Source organism: Microcebus murinus, chromosome 18 (genome assembly GCF_040939455.1).
Source record: "Microcebus murinus isolate Inina chromosome 18, M.murinus_Inina_mat1.0, whole genome shotgun sequence".
Taxonomy (NCBI): Eukaryota; Metazoa; Chordata; class Mammalia; order Primates; family Cheirogaleidae; genus Microcebus; species Microcebus murinus.
Window position 1 is genome coordinate 18,136,101 of NC_134121.1, and position 21,022 is coordinate 18,157,122.

The 21,022-nt window shown below is 46.0% G+C and overlaps 2 protein-coding genes across 2 annotated transcripts; one reads left to right on the plus strand and one right to left on the minus strand.

The window, feature by feature from the left end:
- Positions 1-11,059: 11,059 nt before the first annotated feature.
- Positions 11,060-12,019, plus strand: LOC105879214 (olfactory receptor 3A2). Its single transcript, XM_075993940.1, has one exon. The coding sequence runs from the start codon at positions 11,072-11,074 to the stop codon at positions 12,017-12,019; it is 948 nt and encodes a 315-aa protein (XP_075850055.1). The 5' UTR covers positions 11,060-11,071.
- Positions 12,020-19,656: 7,637 nt separating this feature from the next.
- LOC105878850 (olfactory receptor 1D2) lies at positions 19,657-20,623 on the minus strand. Its single transcript, XM_012778626.3, has one exon. The coding sequence runs from the start codon at positions 20,596-20,598 to the stop codon at positions 19,657-19,659; it is 942 nt and encodes a 313-aa protein (XP_012634080.1). The 5' UTR covers positions 20,599-20,623.
- Positions 20,624-21,022: the final 399 nt, after the last annotated feature.

The window sequence follows — 21,022 nt, forward strand, 5'->3', positions numbered from 1 at the left end:
CAGCCTGGGCCCAGGGTGCTGGGGAGGGGGGTCTCTCAAGATGCAGCAGAGCCTCAGGCGGTTTGTACCCTTTGGTCCAGGAATTCAATGTGGAAAAGAACTTGAAAGGGGGAAAAAAGTCATTTATGAAAAAATACCCAGAACATCACAAATGTTAATATCAAAAAATCAAAGCAACAACAAAACACAACAAAGGCCCAGAATAAGAAAATATCGAGGCAGATAAATGGTTTATCAACCCAGTAGGATACTATGTAACTATTAATAATGACAAGTAGGTACATTGTCATTAGGCGATTGACAGATGATAGATAATAGACTGATTGATTAAAGGCTAGGTGACTCGTAGATGATAGATACATTGATTAATTGACAGATAGATGACAGGTGTACCTTACCACATTTTAAGCTGGGTGTCAGTGCTATTAGTAAATAGAGACTTGGGGTTGTTTAGATTATTTAACAATTTAAACTGGTTTTATTTTTCTGAGAAGTTAAATTCCCTGTGCGGTTCCCAGAAATGTGCTGGGGAGCAGGAGAGCAGGTGTGGCCGGGCTGGGCAGCAGAGCTGGGCAGGGAGGAAGAGGAGGGAATCCAGTGGAGAGAAGCCCCTTGCCCTCAGCTCTTAAGCCTTGATAGGCCTGTCTTCCTCTAGGAGAGACTTTAGAGGACCTCTTGGTGACCTCTGCCCTCAGGGCCTTTTCTGCACTGCTGGCACAAGGACCCCAGGTGGTAGCCCTGCCGGCTGGTACCTGGAATGCACAGAGAAGGGCATAGGTCGTGAACTGGTGCCTGCCCTGCCCACCTGGGCTTTGCTGTGCCCTCACAGGCCAGGCTGCCCCAGGGCCCGTGTGCACCAGGTAGGGGTGCCTGCACCTGCCACCTGGGCACCGGCCCTGGGAGCCTCGGTGCCTAAGGGAGAGGCCTGCTGGAGACAGCCCAGGGCAAGGTGCCCGGTCGGTGTGGCCAGGCTCGGGTGAATGAGGGAGGCGGGCTGGAGGGTGGCTGGAGTGGGGCTCCTAAATGTGGTGGGGACAGGGTCTCAGACAGCAGCCCAGGCCCCGAGATCTGGGTGTCGGGGAAGGAGTGGGGAGGTGGGGTCAGGAGTGTCCTCAACAATGAAGAAGAAGGTCCTGCCTGCTCCAAACAGCACTGCCCACCTGTGACTGGGACAACACATGGGCCAGCCTTTGGAGAAGAGGCTGAGGGTCCCCCAAGAGCCTCCAAGATAGGGGTCCCATGCACAGCAGGCTGTCTATGGGCTCGGTGAGGGTGAAGTTTGGGGCCACACAGATGAGAAATGGGCACTGTCCTCCACCATCCTGTCACCCACACCCCTACTTCCCCTCGACCACACAGGGGACATGGATTGGAAGATGGAGATTTAAAGGGCCCTAAATTGTGAGCTCATCCAAGACACCTCGAGAGCCTGATCCCATCACAGCCATCATTGGCCCAGCAGGAACCTTGTGTCTTGGGTCCACACGCCCTTGGGCAGTGAAATCCTGGAGGCAGAGGAAGCACCCAGGCTGGCTGGATGTTTGAAGGGGCTGGAACTTGGCTCACCCTTCCCATGCACGAGGTTCCTAGGGCCTGAGGAACAGCAGCTCCCTGGAAACCTCATCTGCTGACCCAGGGCCTGGAAGACTGTGAACCTTGGTTGAAGACGAGGCCTTTGGACAGTGGCCTGGTTGTGCCTGGAGTCTCATCAGCCATCAATGGTCTGAGCCCTGGGATGCTTCTCCAGCTCCAGGTGAAGGGCCTGTGCAGGGGCCAGGGAACCAGAGAGACTGGGCAGCAGTGAGTCCTCCAGGTCTGTGGCCCAGCCCGGCCACACCTGCTCTCCTGCTCCCCCCAGCACATCTCTGGGAACTGCACAGGGAATTTGACTTTTTGGAAAAATGAAATAAGTTTAAATTGTTAAAATTGTTAAATAATCTAAACACCCCCAGCTGTCCATTTACTAATAGCACTGACACCCAGCTTTAATTGTGGTAAGGTACACCTGTCTGTCATCTATCTATTTGTATTGATTAATCAATCAATACATCTATCATCTACCCATCACCCATCTTTTAATCAATCAGTATATTGTCACGGGCCATCCAGCTCTCTGAGGCTGTGTCTGCTCCTGCTGCTCACCCCTGTGTCACCAGCACCCTCTCCAGCCTCCGGGAGCAGACAGTGGCCTCCAAGTGCCAGCTCTGCCCACCTGGCTTCTACTGCAAAGAGGCTGGTCTCTAAGCCACAGTGGGCAGTGGCCAGCAGGTGAGAGGGTGGGAGGACCTGGGCTGTGGCAAAGGGAGCAAGGCCAGGATGAGAGCCAGGTGTGGTGGGGGGCAGTTCTCTGGGCATTGGGTTCTTGCTACAAAGACCAAGCATCTCAGGAGCGAGTACCCCAAGTTCCCTAGCATCCCTCACTCCTGGCCAAACTAGTACTGTGACTCCAGTGCGGGCCTGTCCGGGACTTCAGCCTGCACGCTTGTCCTTGAAGTTACCACTGCACAGCCAAAGTCACATGGTACAGCTGTCTAGTGGGTAAGTATGGCCCTGCTGGGAAATTCTATGCACCGGCCGGACCCACAGTACCAACAAGTACAGACACAGCGGGGCGTCCCCCGGGGCAGAAGAGGCCTCAGACAGCAGTGAGCCTGAGGGCCGGGAGACCAGGTGTGGAGGAGACGCTTCAGGGAGAAGCTCCGCAGCCCTGGACCCCTGACTGGCATGGGTCAGAGCAGCTCGGACTCGTGGGCTAGAAGGAGGTCTGTAGTTTCACTGCATTCCAAAGACCCTTTCCATCATTCACTCAGAGTGACCATTGAAAGCACAGTGTCCCCAGCCCCTACCCGAGGAGGTCAGGAGGCAGGTGTGGGGTCGGCCTTGGTGCCTGGTTCTAGAAAGTTCTCCGGGTGCTTCTCACATCACCCAGCTCTGGGTGCCCATCGCTGCACCGCTGCCGAGAAGCAAAACTACACCCAACCACCCACTTCCGACAGAGGCCTTTCAGGGCCCCACTGTCCGCAGGGTCCCACGCCGGCTGGCTTTGGGTGAGGGACTCCCGCAGCCTGTGGCTGTGGAGCGGGGAAAGCACAAGCTACCCCATAACTGACGCCGCAGCCTCCAGCGGGGAGTGCAGGGGGATGCTGGCCCGATGGCCCCTCCCCCAGGAGACCGCCCTGCAGGCCACTGGTGCAACGGTGCTGCTGCCAGCAAGGACCTGGCTGACGGGACATGGGGCCACCTCTGCCCACCTTGACGCTCCTGCCTCGAGGGTGCCCACTGCCCTGTGGGCCGCTTGTCTCCCTCCCAGCCCTCTGCTGGCCCCAGGGTTCTGACCCCTTCCGAGACACAGGCCACGGTGGCCCTGCCTGGGATACCAGGCCAGGGAAGTGCTGCACAGCCAAGCAGGAACCCTTGTCCCCAGGGCCTCCCCACTCTGTCCCATCCTGCCCATGCCTGAAACCCTCCCCAGGGCTGACCTTGGGAAACCGTTACTTGAATAACTGGCCTCCCAGTGCCGACTGCCCTCCCTTGCTGCTCCCGCCTCGTCCACTTCCCACCCAAGAGGCCTTTTCAGGCCTGTCACTCCTCCCCCTCCTGGCTTCTCCTTGCTTAGGACAAGCGACACTTGGCTTCGTATTTCCCTGGCAACCCACCCCGACAGAATCGGGACCCCAGAATCGGGAGAGAGGAGCCTGGACTGCGTGGCCTACCCCCAACGCCTCTGGCACCGGGACCATGGAAGGCAGCAGGGCCCCAGAGGATGGAAGATGGCTCTGGAGGATAGCTCTGCTCTGGGAGCCACCCGTCAATGTGGCCAGCATCCCACCTCCCCAGGTGGGCAAAGAGTGTGGTCCCCACCCAATGCTCTCTGAGCAGGACGGGGGTGGCATCCACAGTTAGCTCCATTCCAGGGTCCAGTCCAGCCAGAGAGCAAGGGGAGGAAATCCCTGCTGGTCAGGGAGGAGCCACCCCCACTGCCCTGAGGTCCCACAGGCCAGATGCCAAAGTGCAGAGGTCAGGCCACACCACGGACCTGACGGCTTTGCAGCCAAGATCACTGAAAAGACACCTTTGTCCAGTCTCTGCCACCTCCCTTCCCACCCATCTGACAGAGCAGACCATGAGTGAGAGGGTTCATGAAAGAGCAGGCTAGCAAGGGTCCTAGTCCCCGGGCCTGATCTGGGGGCTCCCAGGGCCAGCTCCATGCCGTCTGCCATCCACAGCTCCCTGATCCTCAAGGACTCTCCTTGGTTAAGGCCCTTCTCCGTGGCCCACATTTTTCCAGCATTTCCTGTACTGGGGGAACTATCCCTACCACTGCCATGGAGGGACCCTCTGGGACATTCTGCCCCCGCTGGGCACTTCTATGCTTTGGCAATGGTGGACCCCACTCCATGCCCTCCTGGCTCCTACCTCTCCAGCACCCACTCAACAGAGTGTCGCATCTGTCCTGGTGGTCACTACTGTGTCCAGGGCTCAGGCCGGAATACAATGAAATGACATCTTTTAAAGTGCTGGAGAAAAGTATCAATTTAGAATTCTATATAGACTGAAAATAGTCTCCAAAAATAAAGTTGAAATGAAAACTTTCCCAGGCAAACAAAAGCTGAGAGAATTCATTGCCAAGAGTCCTGTACTAAAAGAAATAAAGTTCTTCAGGTGAAAATACAAGGATATCAGAAGGAAACTTGAACATATTTAAAGGAATGAAGGACATAAGAAATGGTGTATATATGTAGGCAATTATAGAAGAAAGAAAATAATAAAGAGTAGAAATCAGTGAAATACAAGAAAAAGTGAAAATCATTGAAACCAAAGCTAGTTCTTCAAAGAAAAGAATCTACTAAATTGATAAACCTCTAGGTAGACTGACTAAAAAGGAATAAAACACTTATTATCAACATGAGGAACAACATCACAACACATCTCAGAGACATGAAAATGATAAGAGAATACTGTGACAATTTATGTCAATAAATATGATACCTTACACAATAAAACTGGCCAAAACTGACTCAAGAAAAAATAGAGAATCTGAATATAAATATTAAAGAAACTGAAGGGCAGGTGCTATGGCTCATGCCTGTAACCCCAGCACTTTGGGAGTCCAAGGTGGGAGGACTGCTTGAGGCCAGGAGTTTGAGGTTACCATGAGCTATGATGATGCCACTGCACTCCATGGTGGGCAACAAAGAAAGACATTATGTCAAAAAAAATTGAGCTCATATTTTAAATTCTTTCCACACACAAAAAAATGCTAGACCCAAAGGCATCACTGCTAAATTCTATCAAGGATCTAAGGAAGAAGAAATACCAATCCTACACAAACTTTTTAAGAAAATAAAGGAGGAAGAAATACTTCCCAAAGTAAGATCCTTCTTAATGGCGAAAGACTGAAACTCAACCCTTAGCTCACACCACATTCAAAATTTAATTCAAATGGATCACAGACCTAAGTGTAAAAACTAGAATTATAAAACTCAGAGAAGAAAATGTAGCTGAAAAATCTCAGTGACCTTGAGTTTAGCAAAAACTTTTTAGTAATGACACAAAAAGCAAAAAATATAAAATACAAAAATAATAAATTGAACTTGATAAAACACACATGCTCTCCAAAGAGCACTGTTAAGAAAATAAGCCAATACTTCTTTCAATAATCTAGATACAACAAACATATAAACATATGTTCTTGGAATAATTTTATTTATAATAACCAAAACTGAAATAGATGACTGGATAAACAAATTGTGGTATATCCATACCTAGGAACAGTAGGAATGAACTATTGAGACATGCCAGGCATAGATAAATCTCAAAAATATTATGAGAAGCAAAAGAGTCCATAGACAAGTGAGTCATCTGAAACGCAAACGAATACAATCTATTATGACAGAAAGTAGATCAGTAGTTTCCTGGGAGCTGTGGTTAGTAGGCAGTGGGGCAAGAAAACTGACCTGGATAAGGTATCACGAACTTTCCGGGGCAATATAACTGTTCTTTATCTTCATTTTGGTGATAGCTTTATGGGTATATAAATTTACCATGTACATAACACACACTCACAAATGTTAGCAATTCATAGAAAGATGAACTGCTGCACCTCTGCTAGCAGCTTAATGAATTTTACTTCATTTAACGTTCACAGCAATGGCGTGTGGTAGAGGCTGTGCTCATGTCATAGATGGGGAAACTGAGGCCCAAAAGGGTTCAGCAGCTTTTCAAAGTCAAATCACTAATAACCAGAAGAGCAGGTCTGTCTGTGACACTTTTCCTACTGCACTGACTTCGCTGGTGGGAGGAGAGAGAGTACTCTGCCTTGGGGGAGGGGGCGACCCACCCTGCCTTGGGGGAGGGGATGTTGGGGAGCAATTATTAGTGGGAATAGGAGTTGGAGGAACACAGCCCTCAACCTTCCCACACCCTCTGCTCATTAATCCGTGGCCTCCACCAGGGCTCTCACTTTCTAAGGGCCTGACTTAGGAAACCGTGTTGGTAGGCAGCTTCCCAGGAGTCCTTCCAGCATGACACAGCTCTTCCACCACCGCCCCCAGAATCATTATAGGACCCCGAAGACACAGTCCCGGTGGCCCACTAACAAGCCCCCAGAGAGAAGCACCTCCTATTTCTGAGGACTCATCAGCACACTGGCTTTGAAGAAGGCTCCTCCCTGTTCTTCTGGAGCCTCTTCCTCGTCCCCAGGTCCAAGGCAAGTTCAGAAATTGGCTTGCCTCTACTCAGACCCCCGGGTTGACATCCGGGAAAGAAAACCCCTGCTTTAGGAAACCCGTATCTAGTCCCCACCTGCACCTCTCCCTTCCTGGGGACTCTGAGGATAAGCGCAAGTCCTCGAGGCCTCAGTCACCCGCCAGGAAGTGGGGCTGCCTCACCTGCCCTAACCAGCTGCCCAGAAAGCCAGCGCCAGGGACGAAGCCTTCTGCGAGGTCTAAATACCAGAAAGCGTGAGACGGGGTCGCCACCTGCGGGAGGGGCTCGAGAGGCTTCGCCTTCCGTATCTCTCTCCCCACACTACTCCGCTCCCCTGGTAGAGCTAATTTCTGAGCCCCCCAAAGGATAACACTGCAGGAAGAATAGCCCCGTGACAAAGAGGATGTCAGCTTGTTCTCCTGTCATTTCTAACATATAGCTACTTGCTTGCTGGCTGGGCGGATAACGGGGTCCGCACAGCTCCTCGCCTTCTCTCCTGAAGAAACCCCTCTGGCTTCTATGCCCCTTCCAGGGTGAGTATTCCCGTGAGTCCTTCCTCTGCTCTCACAAAACAGAGCAGGGGCTTCTGTTCCCAACAGCTTAATAAACCTGACTTTATACACAGCGCCTCGGATGTCCCTGAAAGGGAAAAACTATTTAGGAGAAGAGCTGGGACTATAATCAAGAGGTCCTGGCTCATGAAGCCTGCTCTCTGTCACTGAGTGTGAGGGGACTTGTGGAGTCCAGCTCACTGTCACACCCACTGCATCAGGCAGCCCAGGACCTTCTCTCCAGCAAAGCCCTTGTTGAGCAGTTGCATCGCTGGGAACCTGAAGGGATGGGTTGGGGTTCCAGCACAGGGAGCTGTCACAGCTCAGCAAGGACAGCCTGAAGAGTGGTCATGCAGGAGGGCCTCGCGGTGACCCTGCCAGACACTCTGGATGGGATGTATCAGGTGACCTGAGGTCATCCCAGAGTCCCAGATGTTAAGTGAGCTGCACCTCTAGCCTTCTGAGAGCTGGCAGCAGCTGTTTCATGGCTCTTCTATAGTTGGCCATGACGTGCTTGTCTGTAAGGGCCTTACTGTTTGGGGAGATTTAAGTGAAAACACGTCAGCATATGCATTGGTCCATGACTCACTTGTCTCTTAACACAAAGGGGTTCCTGCCACAACCCTGCCCTGAACCCCACAGCTCCTCTAACTCATACTAATCCATAAAATCTAGGTCAAATCCCAATGTGTCTATAAAGTCTTCCATGACAACTCTAGCTCATACTGATGCTCTCATTCTCTAAAATCATGTAAGTATTAGAACCATCCATTTACTTATTTAAGAATTATTGGGTAACTACTATATTTTTAGTATTATGATGAGCATTGCTATTGAAAAAATGAGTCAAACATATATTCTGTCCTGAAGTCCCTTACAGTGAAGTAGGAGAGACCAGCTCTATAGAGAAATGACTGAGCTAGAAGGTAAACAGTCATAAGTTCTAAAAAATAGTTTGTAGTGGTAGATAGGGAGAGAGAGTGTGAGAGAAAGAGAGAGATGGGAAATTTTCAAGGAATAATAAAGTCAGCAACTAACATTTGAATCAAGTCTTGAAATACTTGGTCATGTGGAGTTGGAGGAAAGCATTGCAGGAAGCAAAAACAGCATAAGCAAAGAGGTGGAAAATCCTGGAGTAGCAATCTAATGCTTGAGTTAAAATGTGGGGAAATGGGAGTAGTGAAATGGTTTTTGATATAACATATGTAAAGAGCTGTTAATCACCATTTGATCTGTTGATTTGCAAAGCATTGAAGAGTTACCAAGTTTATCAATGATAATCAGGCCTGAGGATGATTTCTGCCCTACCCCATATTAAGTAATCTTGGAATTTTAGGGACATCTTAGAGACCACCGCATCCCTGCAGTATCCTCTCTGCCTGATTTGGGAGGTTGGTCATCGAGAGGCCTCATGGTGGAGATGTCCTCTTGCTGTAACACAGGGCCCAGTGAGATGCACGCTGTCCACTTGAAACTGTGGGTCGTCTGTGGTCACTGCCTTGATTGCAAGCCTGGGTGGGGGGGTCTTTGTGGCAGGGGCTACATAACCTGGAGGGGCCCTTTTACATCTGTAAGGAGAAGAGCAGGGAAGAGGGGAGCAAGAAGCCATTATCACATCCCCCCGGGTTGCAGATCTCTCTGAGGTTCTCTGTCCTGGCTGGACATTAGAACCAGCTGGGAAGGTTTAAAGACCTACCGTATCCAGGTGGCACCAATTAAGCCCATTAACTAAGAATTCTTGGTGAAGGACCTGAGAATCAGTATTTTCTTCTTAAAGCTTCCCAGGTGATTGCAATAATGAAGGGAGCTGAGCATGTCGTCTAACAGAGGGTCAGGAATTGTGGCTGGAAATACCGACCACCACACCTTTGCAAGATACCTTAAATTGCGGTAACTTTCATGTGTCATCTTTTAAACTGTCTCTTCTCCCTTCAGGATTATCAGTAAAATGAAAATGAGAAAGGACTATGTCTTAATTTGAGGGGGTGGCGAGAAAGGGCTGGTGGCTGGAAGTAGCTCTTCGGTGAAATTCTGAGGCAGCTCTGATCAGGTGGGTGCTTTAAAAAGTCCTGGTGCCTGAGTGTCGCCTTCAACGATTCGGACCTGGTTGGCTTGGAGATGAAGTCCAAGCATCATGGTTGTCTAAAGGTCCCACATAATTCTAACAGGTAGCCGATGTTGAGACTCACTGCATGACCCTCAATTCATGGTTGTGTGTGAGTGCACCTACCTTGACTTCTCCATAGTGTGGACAGTGCAGTCTTCTCACTCTTACAGTCTCACCTAAGCTCTACACGGTCAGCGTGCCTGGGTGGGGCTTCTCATCCAGCACTGCCTCCTCTGCTTCTCGGATCCAAACTGAGACCAGAGAAGATTATGCCACCAATGTGTGCACTCAATTCCCATTTTTATCAACAAGGGATTTAAAAAACTTGTTTAGTGACCATCTTCCCAGACAGTCATATCAGTTCTACTGCTACAGCATCTCTGGCTTCCGGGATCTCCTCAACCACTCCTGCCCCTGAATTTCACAGCCCCACCTCGGGTGGTCATCACCCTTCCCCTTTCTGTTAGGGTTGCCAGACTCCAGATGCTTCCCGTCCTGATTCCCGTCGACTCTGTGCAGGGAATGACAATGCTCTTAGTGCATCTCCAGACATGCTTATTCATTCCATGGGCAATAGAGACATTGATATGTTCTGATCCAGAGCTTGACATAAAATCTGAAAGACTTAATTCAATCTGGGTTTCTAAGTATTTGCCTTCTTCCTTTGAGGACGTATCCTTAGGGCCATTGGCCCATCTTCCAGGCTGAGTCAAGGATGAGTGGAAATCCACTTGGTGACTGTGCAGTGCAGAATCCTAACTGCACCTGTCAGCAGCCGACCACAGGCTGTGCTTACAAGTCTGACTTTAGAGATGAGTAGCAGACAACATACAGGAAATAAGTAATTTTAAATGAAACAAAGTCCAGTATAAGGTCTTAAGTAACAGTAATAACACTAGTGATATATTGAACAAGGAATTTTAAATGTATACTTCAGAGCAGGCTCCTTCCTCTTGGAGAAATGTATTCAGCTGGTCTTTCTGACATCCACAATCATGGGTATCTGCTCTCTGATTCTTGCCATACTGTCACTTGATTTTCACTTATTTCTAGAACCCTTTAAACCCTGCTTATGTTTTAAATGCTTTCCAGTTTCTCTGGATTTCTATTTTGAAATCTGCTTATTACCTTCAGCTCATCCCTCAGAGAACAATGAGGAAATTCAACCTAAATTTTACTATATTCAAAGAGGAAGCCTTCTTTTATCATTTTTTAAACAAATTTTATTGTGTATATTTAAGGTAAGCAACACGATGTTATGAGATGCGCACGTATAGTAAAATGGTTGCTATAGTGAAATAAATCAACACACCCATCATCTCATACAGTTCCGAGTGGCAAGAACAGCTGTTAACTATTCATTCAGCAAAACCCTAAATACACTTTATTCACTCTGGTCCTCATGTTGTGCATTAGATCTTTTACCTTAATTTATTTTGCCAGGTATTGTGACCTGCTCAGCTAGCAGAGGATGGGAGGGACAAGGTAGTGGTGGCATTGGGCATCTCAACCGAGAGCAGGGCTGGGGCACTGAGGAGGTGGAGGTCAGTGCGTGAGGTATGGCCAGGGTCCTGGGAAAATATTCACCTAGACACTGGGAACTCACCATGGGGCTTTGAACATAAGTGGTTTAAAATGTTTATGTTGAGTAAGTGAGTGAATGGACTGATACCTCCCCTGCTGGGACATTTCCTTGCAGGAACTCATGGAGCCAGAAGCTGGGACCAACAGAACCGCTGTTACTGAGTTCACTCTACTGGGCCTCGTGGAAACAGAAGAGATGCAGTCTGTGGTCTTCGTGCTCTTCCTCTTCGCCTACCTGGTCACAGTCGGGGGCAACCTCAGCATCCTGGCCGCCATCCTGGTGGAGCCCAAACTCCACACCCCCATGTACTTCTTCCTGGGGAACCTATCGGTGCTGGATGTTGGATGTATCACTGTCACTGTTCCTGCAATGCTGAGTCATCTCTTGACCCACAAGCGTACAATTTCCTACGGAGCCTGCCTTACACAGCTATTCTTCTTCCACCTTCTGGCTGGGATGGACTGCTTCCTGTTGACCGCCATGGCCTATGACCGGTTCCTGGCCATCTGCCGGCCCCTCACCTATAGCATCCGCATGAGCCACACGGTCCAGAGGATGTTGGTGGCTGTGTCTTGGGCTTGTGCCTTCACCAATGCACTGACTCACACTATTGCCTTGACTACTCTCAACTTCTGTGGCCCTAAAGAGGTCAATCACTTCTACTGTGACCTCCCACAGCTCTTCCAGCTCTCCTGCTCCAGCACCCAACTCAATGAGCTGCTGCTCTTTGCTCTGGGATTTTTGATGGTAGGTGCACCTGTGGTTCTCATCATCACCTCCTACATCCACGTGGCAGCTGCGGTTCTACAAATCCGTTCAGCAGAGGGCAGGAAGAAAGCCTTCTCCACATGTGGCTCCCACCTCACTGTGGTGTTCCTCTTCTATGGGACGGGTATCTTCAACTACATGCGTCTGGGTTCAGAGGAAGCTTCGGACAAGGATAAAGGTGTTGGGGTTTTCAACACTGTTATCAACCCCATGCTGAACCCACTCATCTACAGCCTCAGAAACACTGATGTTCAGGGCGCTCTGTGGCGGATACTTGTGGGGAGGTGGTCACTGACCTGAGAGGTGACAAGGTCCCTCCTTTCCTGCCTCTTCTGGACCAAGGTAAATTTCCCAGGAAGGCAGTAACCAGTAAAATTTAGTCAATAACCATATTTTTCTTATCTCCTGATGCCTGAAGATCAGTGTTCTGTATTTGTCATATACAAATGCAGGAGACCCTGAGTAATTCATTCCTTTATTCATTCAACAAATATTTATTGAATGACTTCTAGGATCCAGACAGTCTTTTAGGGCATTGATGAATGAAATAGGTAAAAATCTCTGCACTCATGCAACTCACATGCTATAAAAGTAGACAAAACAAGCATCACAGGCAGTACGTCACATGGCGATGCGTGCCACAGAGAAAGACAGAGAGGGAGGATAGGAAGCTGAGCACTGCCAAGCGAGCCTCCTGGGCAAGTGGCTGCGTTGGTTTTTGTTGTGTCCACTTTCCGGGCAGAGTTGAAGCCTTGCAGCCCTGTTTGCCTGGGAAGCAACGTCTCATGGGGAAGGGCCATTTGGTTAGTCACAGCTGAAGTAACTAAGAACGTCACTGCAAAGTTTCCTTCTGGTGGGGATGTCAGACTCCCTCCAGATCAGAGTATGGAAAGTTGTTTCAAAACCAAGAGCCCAGTGCCAAACATTATTTCATTCAGCTGTTTGCCTTTCACCTTCAAGAATATCAGTTTCTTCTCTCCACTACCACGTAAGAATCCCACTGGATATTTAGGGGACAGATGGGTCTAGAGAAGAAAAGGGTACCCTAAATAAAACGTTAATGCATACATGATATATCCTAAAGTCAAGAAAGGGATGTTCCACCTCCATCCCCTGCCATGTCTTTTTCCCTTATTTAATGTCACCTTCCTCTCGCACATGATAAAGCCTTTGAAAGAGTAAGCATTTATACTCCATTTAGGTCCTTAGAATTTTCACTGTAGAGTATCCAACATAGCCTTTTCTTCCAAAGTCTATCTTTTCATTCCCAAGCTTCTTGCTTGGCAAATACATATCTATAAATATAGTTCCTGGAAGAAAATCTATCTTTCTTTTTTTCTCTTTCTTTCTCTCCCTCTCTCCTTCTCCCACTCTTGCATGGACTGAGCTGATTATTTAAATTAAGGAACATGAAGGTATCATACACATCCATTAAAACTCATCTTGAAATATGTGTTGTGATCTCTACTTTAATTACTATTTTCTTCCACTTCCCAAATGTGTTTACCAAGTACATACCACACCCTTTTGCCCTTTGGTGGTGCCTCTTTCTGACTTTATGTCGTTAGTACATCAGGACAGCTCCAACCCACAGTTTTTTCTCTTCCTGATGTTCATCCAGCCCTCAGCCCCTTCATTTCTGATTCTCCCCAGCCTCCTGGGGAAGGCTGCTTACCCTGTCCTGGCAATTCTACTGTGCCTCTGCTGTATCATTTCTAAAACTGTCCCCATGGCTGCACCTGGAGCTTGGCTTCTCTGCAATTTCCTCTTGGGGTCAAGGGACTGGAAAGATGAGCTGAGATAAGGAAGTGAAGCTATGAGAGTGGGAGGCGGGACAGGATTGGAGTGGAGCAAGGAAGATGAAATGTGAGGACACAGGGACAGGATGGTGGGCAAAAGGGGTAGGAAGGAAGGGTAGAAGTGAGGGAAAGGACGCGATGAGAAAACAGGAGATGAGAAAGGATGAGAGAAGTAGGGGCATCCAACAAGATGCCTCAGGAATGTCAGTGAGATTAAAAAAAATTGATGTGCAATAAATGAAGAATGAGAAAGGGTCGGGGAATGAGAATAAAATTCATACTGTGGAACGTGGCCATCAGTGTGTGGCCATATAATAACCAGCTTCTGTACATTTGATGTTATCACTTGGCCTCACCCTTCGTATCAGGAAAAAAAATTGAGCTTAGGTTTTCTTGAAAATGTGATTATATAAAGTAGTCTTGGTAGTCCTGCCTCCTCTGGCTAGGAGATGATTACAGAAGAACAGAAAGTAGGACTGACAGATGGGAGAGAGCAAGGAAGATGTGCATGCGGAGAGTTCAGCCTTCACAACCCATCAGGCCATCAAAGCCCTCAGCCTCCCTGCCTTTGGGGCCATGCCTGCCAATTTCATGTAGAGAACAAAGATGAAATAGGATACTTGTGGGTCTCCAGACATTTTAGGATTAAAGAGAATGTGTTTCCCTCGAAGGAAAAATTCTTGTGAACAAAAATCAGGGATATGCCATGGTGGGACTGCAAATTAGTACAACCCCTGTGGAAAGTAATTTGGAGATACCTCAAAGAACTAAAAATAGAAATACCATTTGATCCAGCAATCCCACTACTAGGCATCTATCCAAAGGGAAAACAAAAAAATAACATTCTATAATAAAGACATCTGCACTTGAATGTTTATAGCAACACAATTTACAATTGCAAAGATGTGGAAACAACCCAACTGCCCATCAATACATGAGCGGATTAATGAAAATGTGGTATATGTATACCATGGAATACTACTCAAGTACAAAAGTCAATGGTGATCTAGCACCTCTTATATTATCCTGGATAGAGAGGTATCAAAGGGTGGAAAAGCTTGCAGATGTACTTGCTGTCAAACTGGTACTGATTGATCAACACTAAGGTGCTCACGTGGTAGTAATACTCACTAGGTGTTGGTCAGGTAGGGGGACGGGGGGGATGGGGGCTAGAGCAGATGGGGTGAGTAAACCCACAGCTAATGGAGACAGGGTGCACCATATGGAAGAAGGACATGTTTGTAGCCCTGGCTTGAGCAAGGCAAATGCATTTCATGTAAGCAAAATGTTGGTACCCCCATAATATTCTGAATAAAAAAAAAATCAGAGATATAGATTATAATTGCAACATCACCACTCATCCACTGCTCTGTGATCTTAGAAATTTCCTTACCAGGGTTTTGGTAAATTTCCAAGTCTATAGTTGGGCTTGGGTCCACCTGTACCATAAGGAACTGGGAAAAGATTGTCTGTCTACAATTCATCACATTTAATGATCAGTCATAATAGTGTTCATGAACTTTTTTCCCAGGTCTGAACACATCAGAAAACATTTTGAGACATTACCACCGCCATTCCCACCACCCCGTCTACCCCATGAGCCCTTAGCACTGCCTCAACTAATCTTATCTATGAACCCAAAAGGTCCCCAGGCCTTGGCACTGCTTCCTCCTGAGCATTCACCCCTTCCTGTGTTCTACCTGTTCCCCAGACCCAAGGGGTTTCTTTAACAAGTGGGGAAGTTGCATTTCCTTGGGGATTTTTCTCTTTGTGCTCCCAAATGTAAATATGTTTATTTTAATATTATTTAGAAATGCTACACCTGATAGTGGACACATTCAGAAAATATTATTTTGTCAAGTATAAAATAAAAATCCAAGTGTTCCTTCACTGCACTCAAAATCCCACTATTCAGAGTTCATACCTCTTGAGAATTTTGTTTACTCCTCCAGAGATTTTATGCATATGTGATATTCCCATTTCACATCAGTAGAACCATACTACTCTGTGATCTGCTCATTGTTTACCCTACGCATAATGCAGTGCAATATTTTACATGGCAAAGACTAAATTCCTGCTTTATCTGTTTTAACAGTAGTACAGTAACCATTAAACATATAAACCATAATTTATTTAATCAAACCTCTATTGATATAATTAGGTTGTTTCCGATTGTTTTACAGTGCAAACAATGTTGTGATGAATATCCTTACAGAGCTATCTTTCCAGATTTATGCAATTATTTCCCTAAGATTAATTCCTGTTAATAACTTTATCAGATTAAAAACATGAAAATATTAAATTTGAGCTACACATGCTCACACATACACACACATTCCTCCCAATTTCCAAAACTTTGCACTAATTTATAGTTCACTGAATTATGATAATATCTGTTTACCTACTTCCCTGCCACTAAGGGGGGTTATAAATAAATATCTTTAATTTTTACAGTCCGAAAGTTAAGAAATTGTAGTATTTGTATTGAAATTTTTCCAGCTTTATTGAGGTCTAATTGACAAATAAAAATTGTATCTATTCATGGTACACAGCATGGGGTTTTGATAAATGTATATATCATGAAACAATTATCATAATCAAGCTATTAACATATCCATCATATCACATAGTTATCATTTCTTTTTTGTGGTGAGAATATTTAAGATCTACTCTCTTAACAGTTTTCAAGTACATAGGACCTTAATATTAACTATAGTCACCATGCTGTACAACAGAACTCCATAACTAACTGAAACTTTGTGCCCTTTGACCAACATCCAAGATACTATTCTTATCTTTGTTCCTCTATAGGTAAAGTGGGTTTTTCCCCCTCTGGCTTCTTTCAAGATTTTCTCTTTGTCTTTCATTTTCTGAAGTTTAAATATAATATTTCTACATGTAGATTAGTTGGTATTATCCTGTTTGGCGTTCTCTGAGTTTCCTATATCTGTGGTTTGGTGTCTGTTATTAATTTTGGAAAAATTCTTAGTCATTATTACTTCAAGTATTTCTTCTGTCCCTTTTGCTCTCTTTTCTCCTTCTGATATTAACATTACGTATATGTTACACCTTTTTTATTGTCCTACAGTTTTTTGATATTCTCTTCCACTTTTTGATTCCTTTTTTCTATTTGCTTTCCAGTTTGAGAAGTTTCTATTTATATATCTTCAAACTCACAGGTTTTTGTGTTTTTTTTTTTCCTCATCCATGTCCAGTCCACTGATGAACCCATTGTCTTAGTCCGTTTGGGCTGCTATAATGCAATACCATAGTCTGGTAGCTTATGAACAAGAGAAGTTTATTTCTCACAGTTCCAGGGACTGGCAAGTCCAAGATCAAGGTACTGGTAGATTTGGTGGCTGACAAGAGCCCATTTCCTGCTTCCTAGAGGGCTGTCTTCTCACTGCATCCTTAGATGGTGCAAGGAGCTCTCTGTGGCTGCTCTTATAAAGGCACTAATCCTATCCATGAGGGCTCTGTCCCCATGACCTAATCACCCCCCAAAGGCTCCACCTCCAAACACCATCCCATTGGAGATTAGGTTTCAACATATGAATTGAGAGAAGGAGAGACAAACATTAGTCTGTATACTCATCAAAGCCATTCTTCATTCTGTTATGGTGTTTTTGATTTCTAGCATTTCCTTTGATTCTTAAAGTTTCCATCTTTCTGCTTACATGTTGTCCACTTTTACATTATAGCCCTTAGCATATTAATCATAATTATGTTAAATTCCCTGTCTGATAATTCCAAATCTCTATTATGTCTGAGTCTAATTCTGGTGCTTTGCTTTAACTCTTCAGACTATGTGTTTTGCCTTTTGGTGTGCCTTGTATTAATAACTTTTTGTTGCATGCTGGACATGATGTATTGGGTGAAAGGAACCGTAGCAAGTAGGTCTTTGGTGTGAAGTCTTGTGCTTATCTGCCTAGGAGTTAGGCTGTGTTTACTGTTAGCTGTAGCTGTAGGTATCAGAGGCTAAGATTTCCTCTGCTGTCCAAATTTTGTCCCCCTGCTAGCTTTAGGTTTCCCTAGCCATTCCTTCTTTAATAGGATCTGAGCCTTGTGGTTCTTTCCATCACAATCGAGTTATTATACAGGAGTCCTACTGATGTGGTGGTAAGATGTAGGGGCAGGGAAAGCTTCCTACAATCCTATGACTAGATCCCAGTCTCACTCAGGACTCATAGTGAGTCTGTGTCCTTGGACTGTGACCTTCACAGTGGTACCCTGCTCCCTCCTCCCCCTTAGGTGAGACAGGAAGGCTATAGTCCAGTATTTCCTTTCCCATATTGAAGGCTAGAGGGGGCTGGATACTTTTCCTTCCCCACGTTGTCATTTAGGCTCTGTTTAAACCCACACTTGGTTGGCCTCTCATAAAATAATTTCCCTTGAGGGCAAGACTTTGTTAAAGAAATATACTCTGGGCATATTTCAATATGGTTAAGTTTCCCCTCCACCTGCAGGAAGCATAAAGGGATTTTTTTTCCCAATCTTCACCTGCAGAATCTGAGGGGGTTCCCGGAGGTAAAACTCAGGAAAGTGTGAGAGTCCTATTAACATTGTCCTCCTTGTGGCTCTTCCAAGAAAGGAGCTAAAGAACCAGGACAGCTGTCTCCCAAAACCCACCCTAACACTTCTAGGCAGGCAAAGAAATATCCTTGCCCTCAGAGGTCTGAGAGGCCTCGAAGAGCTACCAAGTGTAACTTGATCGGCCAAACCCCGAAGAGAAAGGAATCCCAAAAAGACACTGCTGAGGATTGAACTGCTTTCCCTCAAAAGGCATCTGCTGATTGCAATGCAGGGACTGAGATAGCAGGAAGTGCGGCTCAGAAGCCAGTGGAGTATTGGAGATAAGGTCCTGCTAAAGGACAAAGCACAGTAAACACTCTAGGTCTGCAATTGTGACTTACAACATGCTACATCCTAGGAGTAAGAAATAATAGGAAACAGGCAGGCCCTCACAAAGAGTGAAACTCAGATTTAATCAGCTCCATCATTTCTGCCAGAAGCAAAAGTAAGTTATTTCTGGAGTTAGAAGCTATCATCCACAGAAGTGCCATCCAATAGAATTTTTTTTTTTTTTTGAGACAGAATCTTGCTCTGTCGTCCCGGGTAGAGTGAAGTGGCATCATCATAGCTCACCGTGTAATGGAGAATTTGTCCACTCCCCTCCTAATAGTAGCATAACTACAAACTAGCATGACTAAGCAACTAAAGAGTGACCTTTTACTAGATTTCAATCTTGTGTAAAATACCATGACTAAGCAACTATAGAGTATAGACCTCAATCTCGTGCAGACTTTGTAACCATTTACTTCTGTAACATACAAAACCCACCATGCTTAGACCCCATTTTGCTCAGAATTTGGAGGCGAGACCCCTCTGAGCCCGCCGGTGTAATAAAAGTCTGTTTTGCAGTACTATCGTGTGGCTCTCGGTTTGTTTCCCGTTCCTGTTTGCTGTAACAATAGAAACTGCATTAAATGAATTAAGATATATTCATTAAATTGAACACTGAAATACTGTGCAGGCATGAAGTAAAAATGTGGCTGAATATTTATTAACATACAAAGATGTTATTATTGTTACATGAAAAAGCAAGTTTCAAAACACCTTGAATTCATTCTGGAAAAAAAACATATTTAGCAGAAATTGAATTCTAGAATTTACACCAAATACAAGCAATAGTTATCCTTGGATGGTAGAAATACAGATAATTATTTTTGGCTTATTTGTATCTCTAATATTTCTGCAATAAATTCATATTATTTGTTTAATAAAAATAATGAAATTTAGACTGCTTCAGACTTGCTCCATTATCACTGCTTAATAACAACAGTGCTTACTTTGGCCCAAGCACTGTGCTAAGAACTTCTGCACATTGTCTCATTTGATCCTCAAAGCTACCACTGAGGTACATGCTTCTCAATTTACAGACGTTCGGTGACTTTATTTATTGCTAAGGCTGATGAGGTCTGGGGGACATTGGGTTACACACAGGTGTCTTTTCCTCACTACAAATCAATAAGCTCATTCTGAGCTGGTCCTATGTTCTGATCACTCCTATATCCCCCCACAGGCCTTGCTCAGTGTGGAAGAAATTCCCAGTCTCCACTTCCATGCCCCAGATTACCCTCATGTCAACCTCTGAAAAGCTTTCCCTTGGAGAAGTCTTCCCAGAGCCCCGTGCATGTCCTTGTTCCTCAGGCTGTAGATGAAAGGGTTCATCATGGGGGTCACCACAGCATACATCACTGTGGCTACTGAGTCCTTCATGGAGTAGGTGTGCAGGGGCTGCAGGTACACCATGCCCAGTGTCCCATAGAAGAGGGAGACCACAGCCAAATGGGAGGCACAGGTGGAGAAAGCCTTGTACTTCCCAGTGGCTGAGGGTATGCGGAGGATGGCTCTGATAATGCGCACATAGGACGTGATCATGAACCCTAAGGGGGTGAGGAAGATGAAGCAGCCCGTGGCAACCAGCACTGAGTGATTGACTTGGATGTTGGAACATGCCAGCCTCAGCAGGACGTACATCTCACAGAAGATGTAGTGGATCTTTCGGGACCCACAGAAGGTCACTCTGGTCATGAGCAGTGTGTGGATGAGGCCGTAAAGGGAGGAGAGCACCCAACACAAGGTGAGGAGCAACATACAGAGCTTAGGGCTCATGGCTGTGGTGTAGTGGAGGGGGTGGCAGATGGCCACATAGCGGTCATATGCCATCACGGCCAGGATGAGGTTGTCCAGGGCCACCAGGGAGACCAGGAAGTAGAGCTGCGTCAGACACCCTGCGTAGGAGATGGCTTTGTTCTGGGACTGAAGGTTCACCAGCATCTTGGGGATGGTGTTGGTGACGAAGAAGAGGTCAGTGAAGGAGAGGTTGGCCAGGAAGAAGTACATGGGGGTGTGCAGGCGGGAGTCAGAGCTGATGGCCAGGACGATGAGCACATTTCCCACCACTGTGACCAGGTACATGGACAGGAACATCCAAAACAGGATTCGCTGCTGCTCAGGTCTCTCCGAGATCCCCAGGAGCAGGAACTGGGAGCCCTCACTCTGGTTGGCTCCCTCCATTTCCCCCAACTTTCTGCAATGTTATCACCAATGAAAGGTCACAAAGTGCCCTCCATTGAATAAGGACAAGAAAATAAGCAAAATCAACTATTTTCTTAGAATTAAAAATATCATAGACTAAATTTTATAATATCTTTTAGATAGGCAAAAAAGTAATAATAGACCCAAAAACATAACATGGGAAAATCTTTATGCTATTTAATCATTCCAGAAATTTCTAATTTGACATACTCATTAGTATAGAAATAATATCTATGACTTATTTTAAATCCTATTATTACATCTTACCATACTCTCAAAGTGTTTAAAGACTAGTATATTATGATACTGTCTAGATTTTAAAATGGTATTTAAGATAGATGTGTGTATAAGAAACAAAGAGGGAAAAGAAAAAATATTAGGAAGGAAAAGGAAAAGTTATCAT

What these genes read in the sequence shown, in the direction of transcription:
- LOC105879214 (XM_075993940.1), top strand. Translation starts at nt 11,072, where the DNA reads ATGGAGCCAGAAGCTGGGACCAACAGAACCGCTGTTACTGAGTTCACT.
- LOC105878850 (XM_012778626.3), bottom strand. Translation starts at nt 20,598, where the DNA reads ATGGAGGGAGCCAACCAGAGTGAGGGCTCCCAGTTCCTGCTCCTGGGG.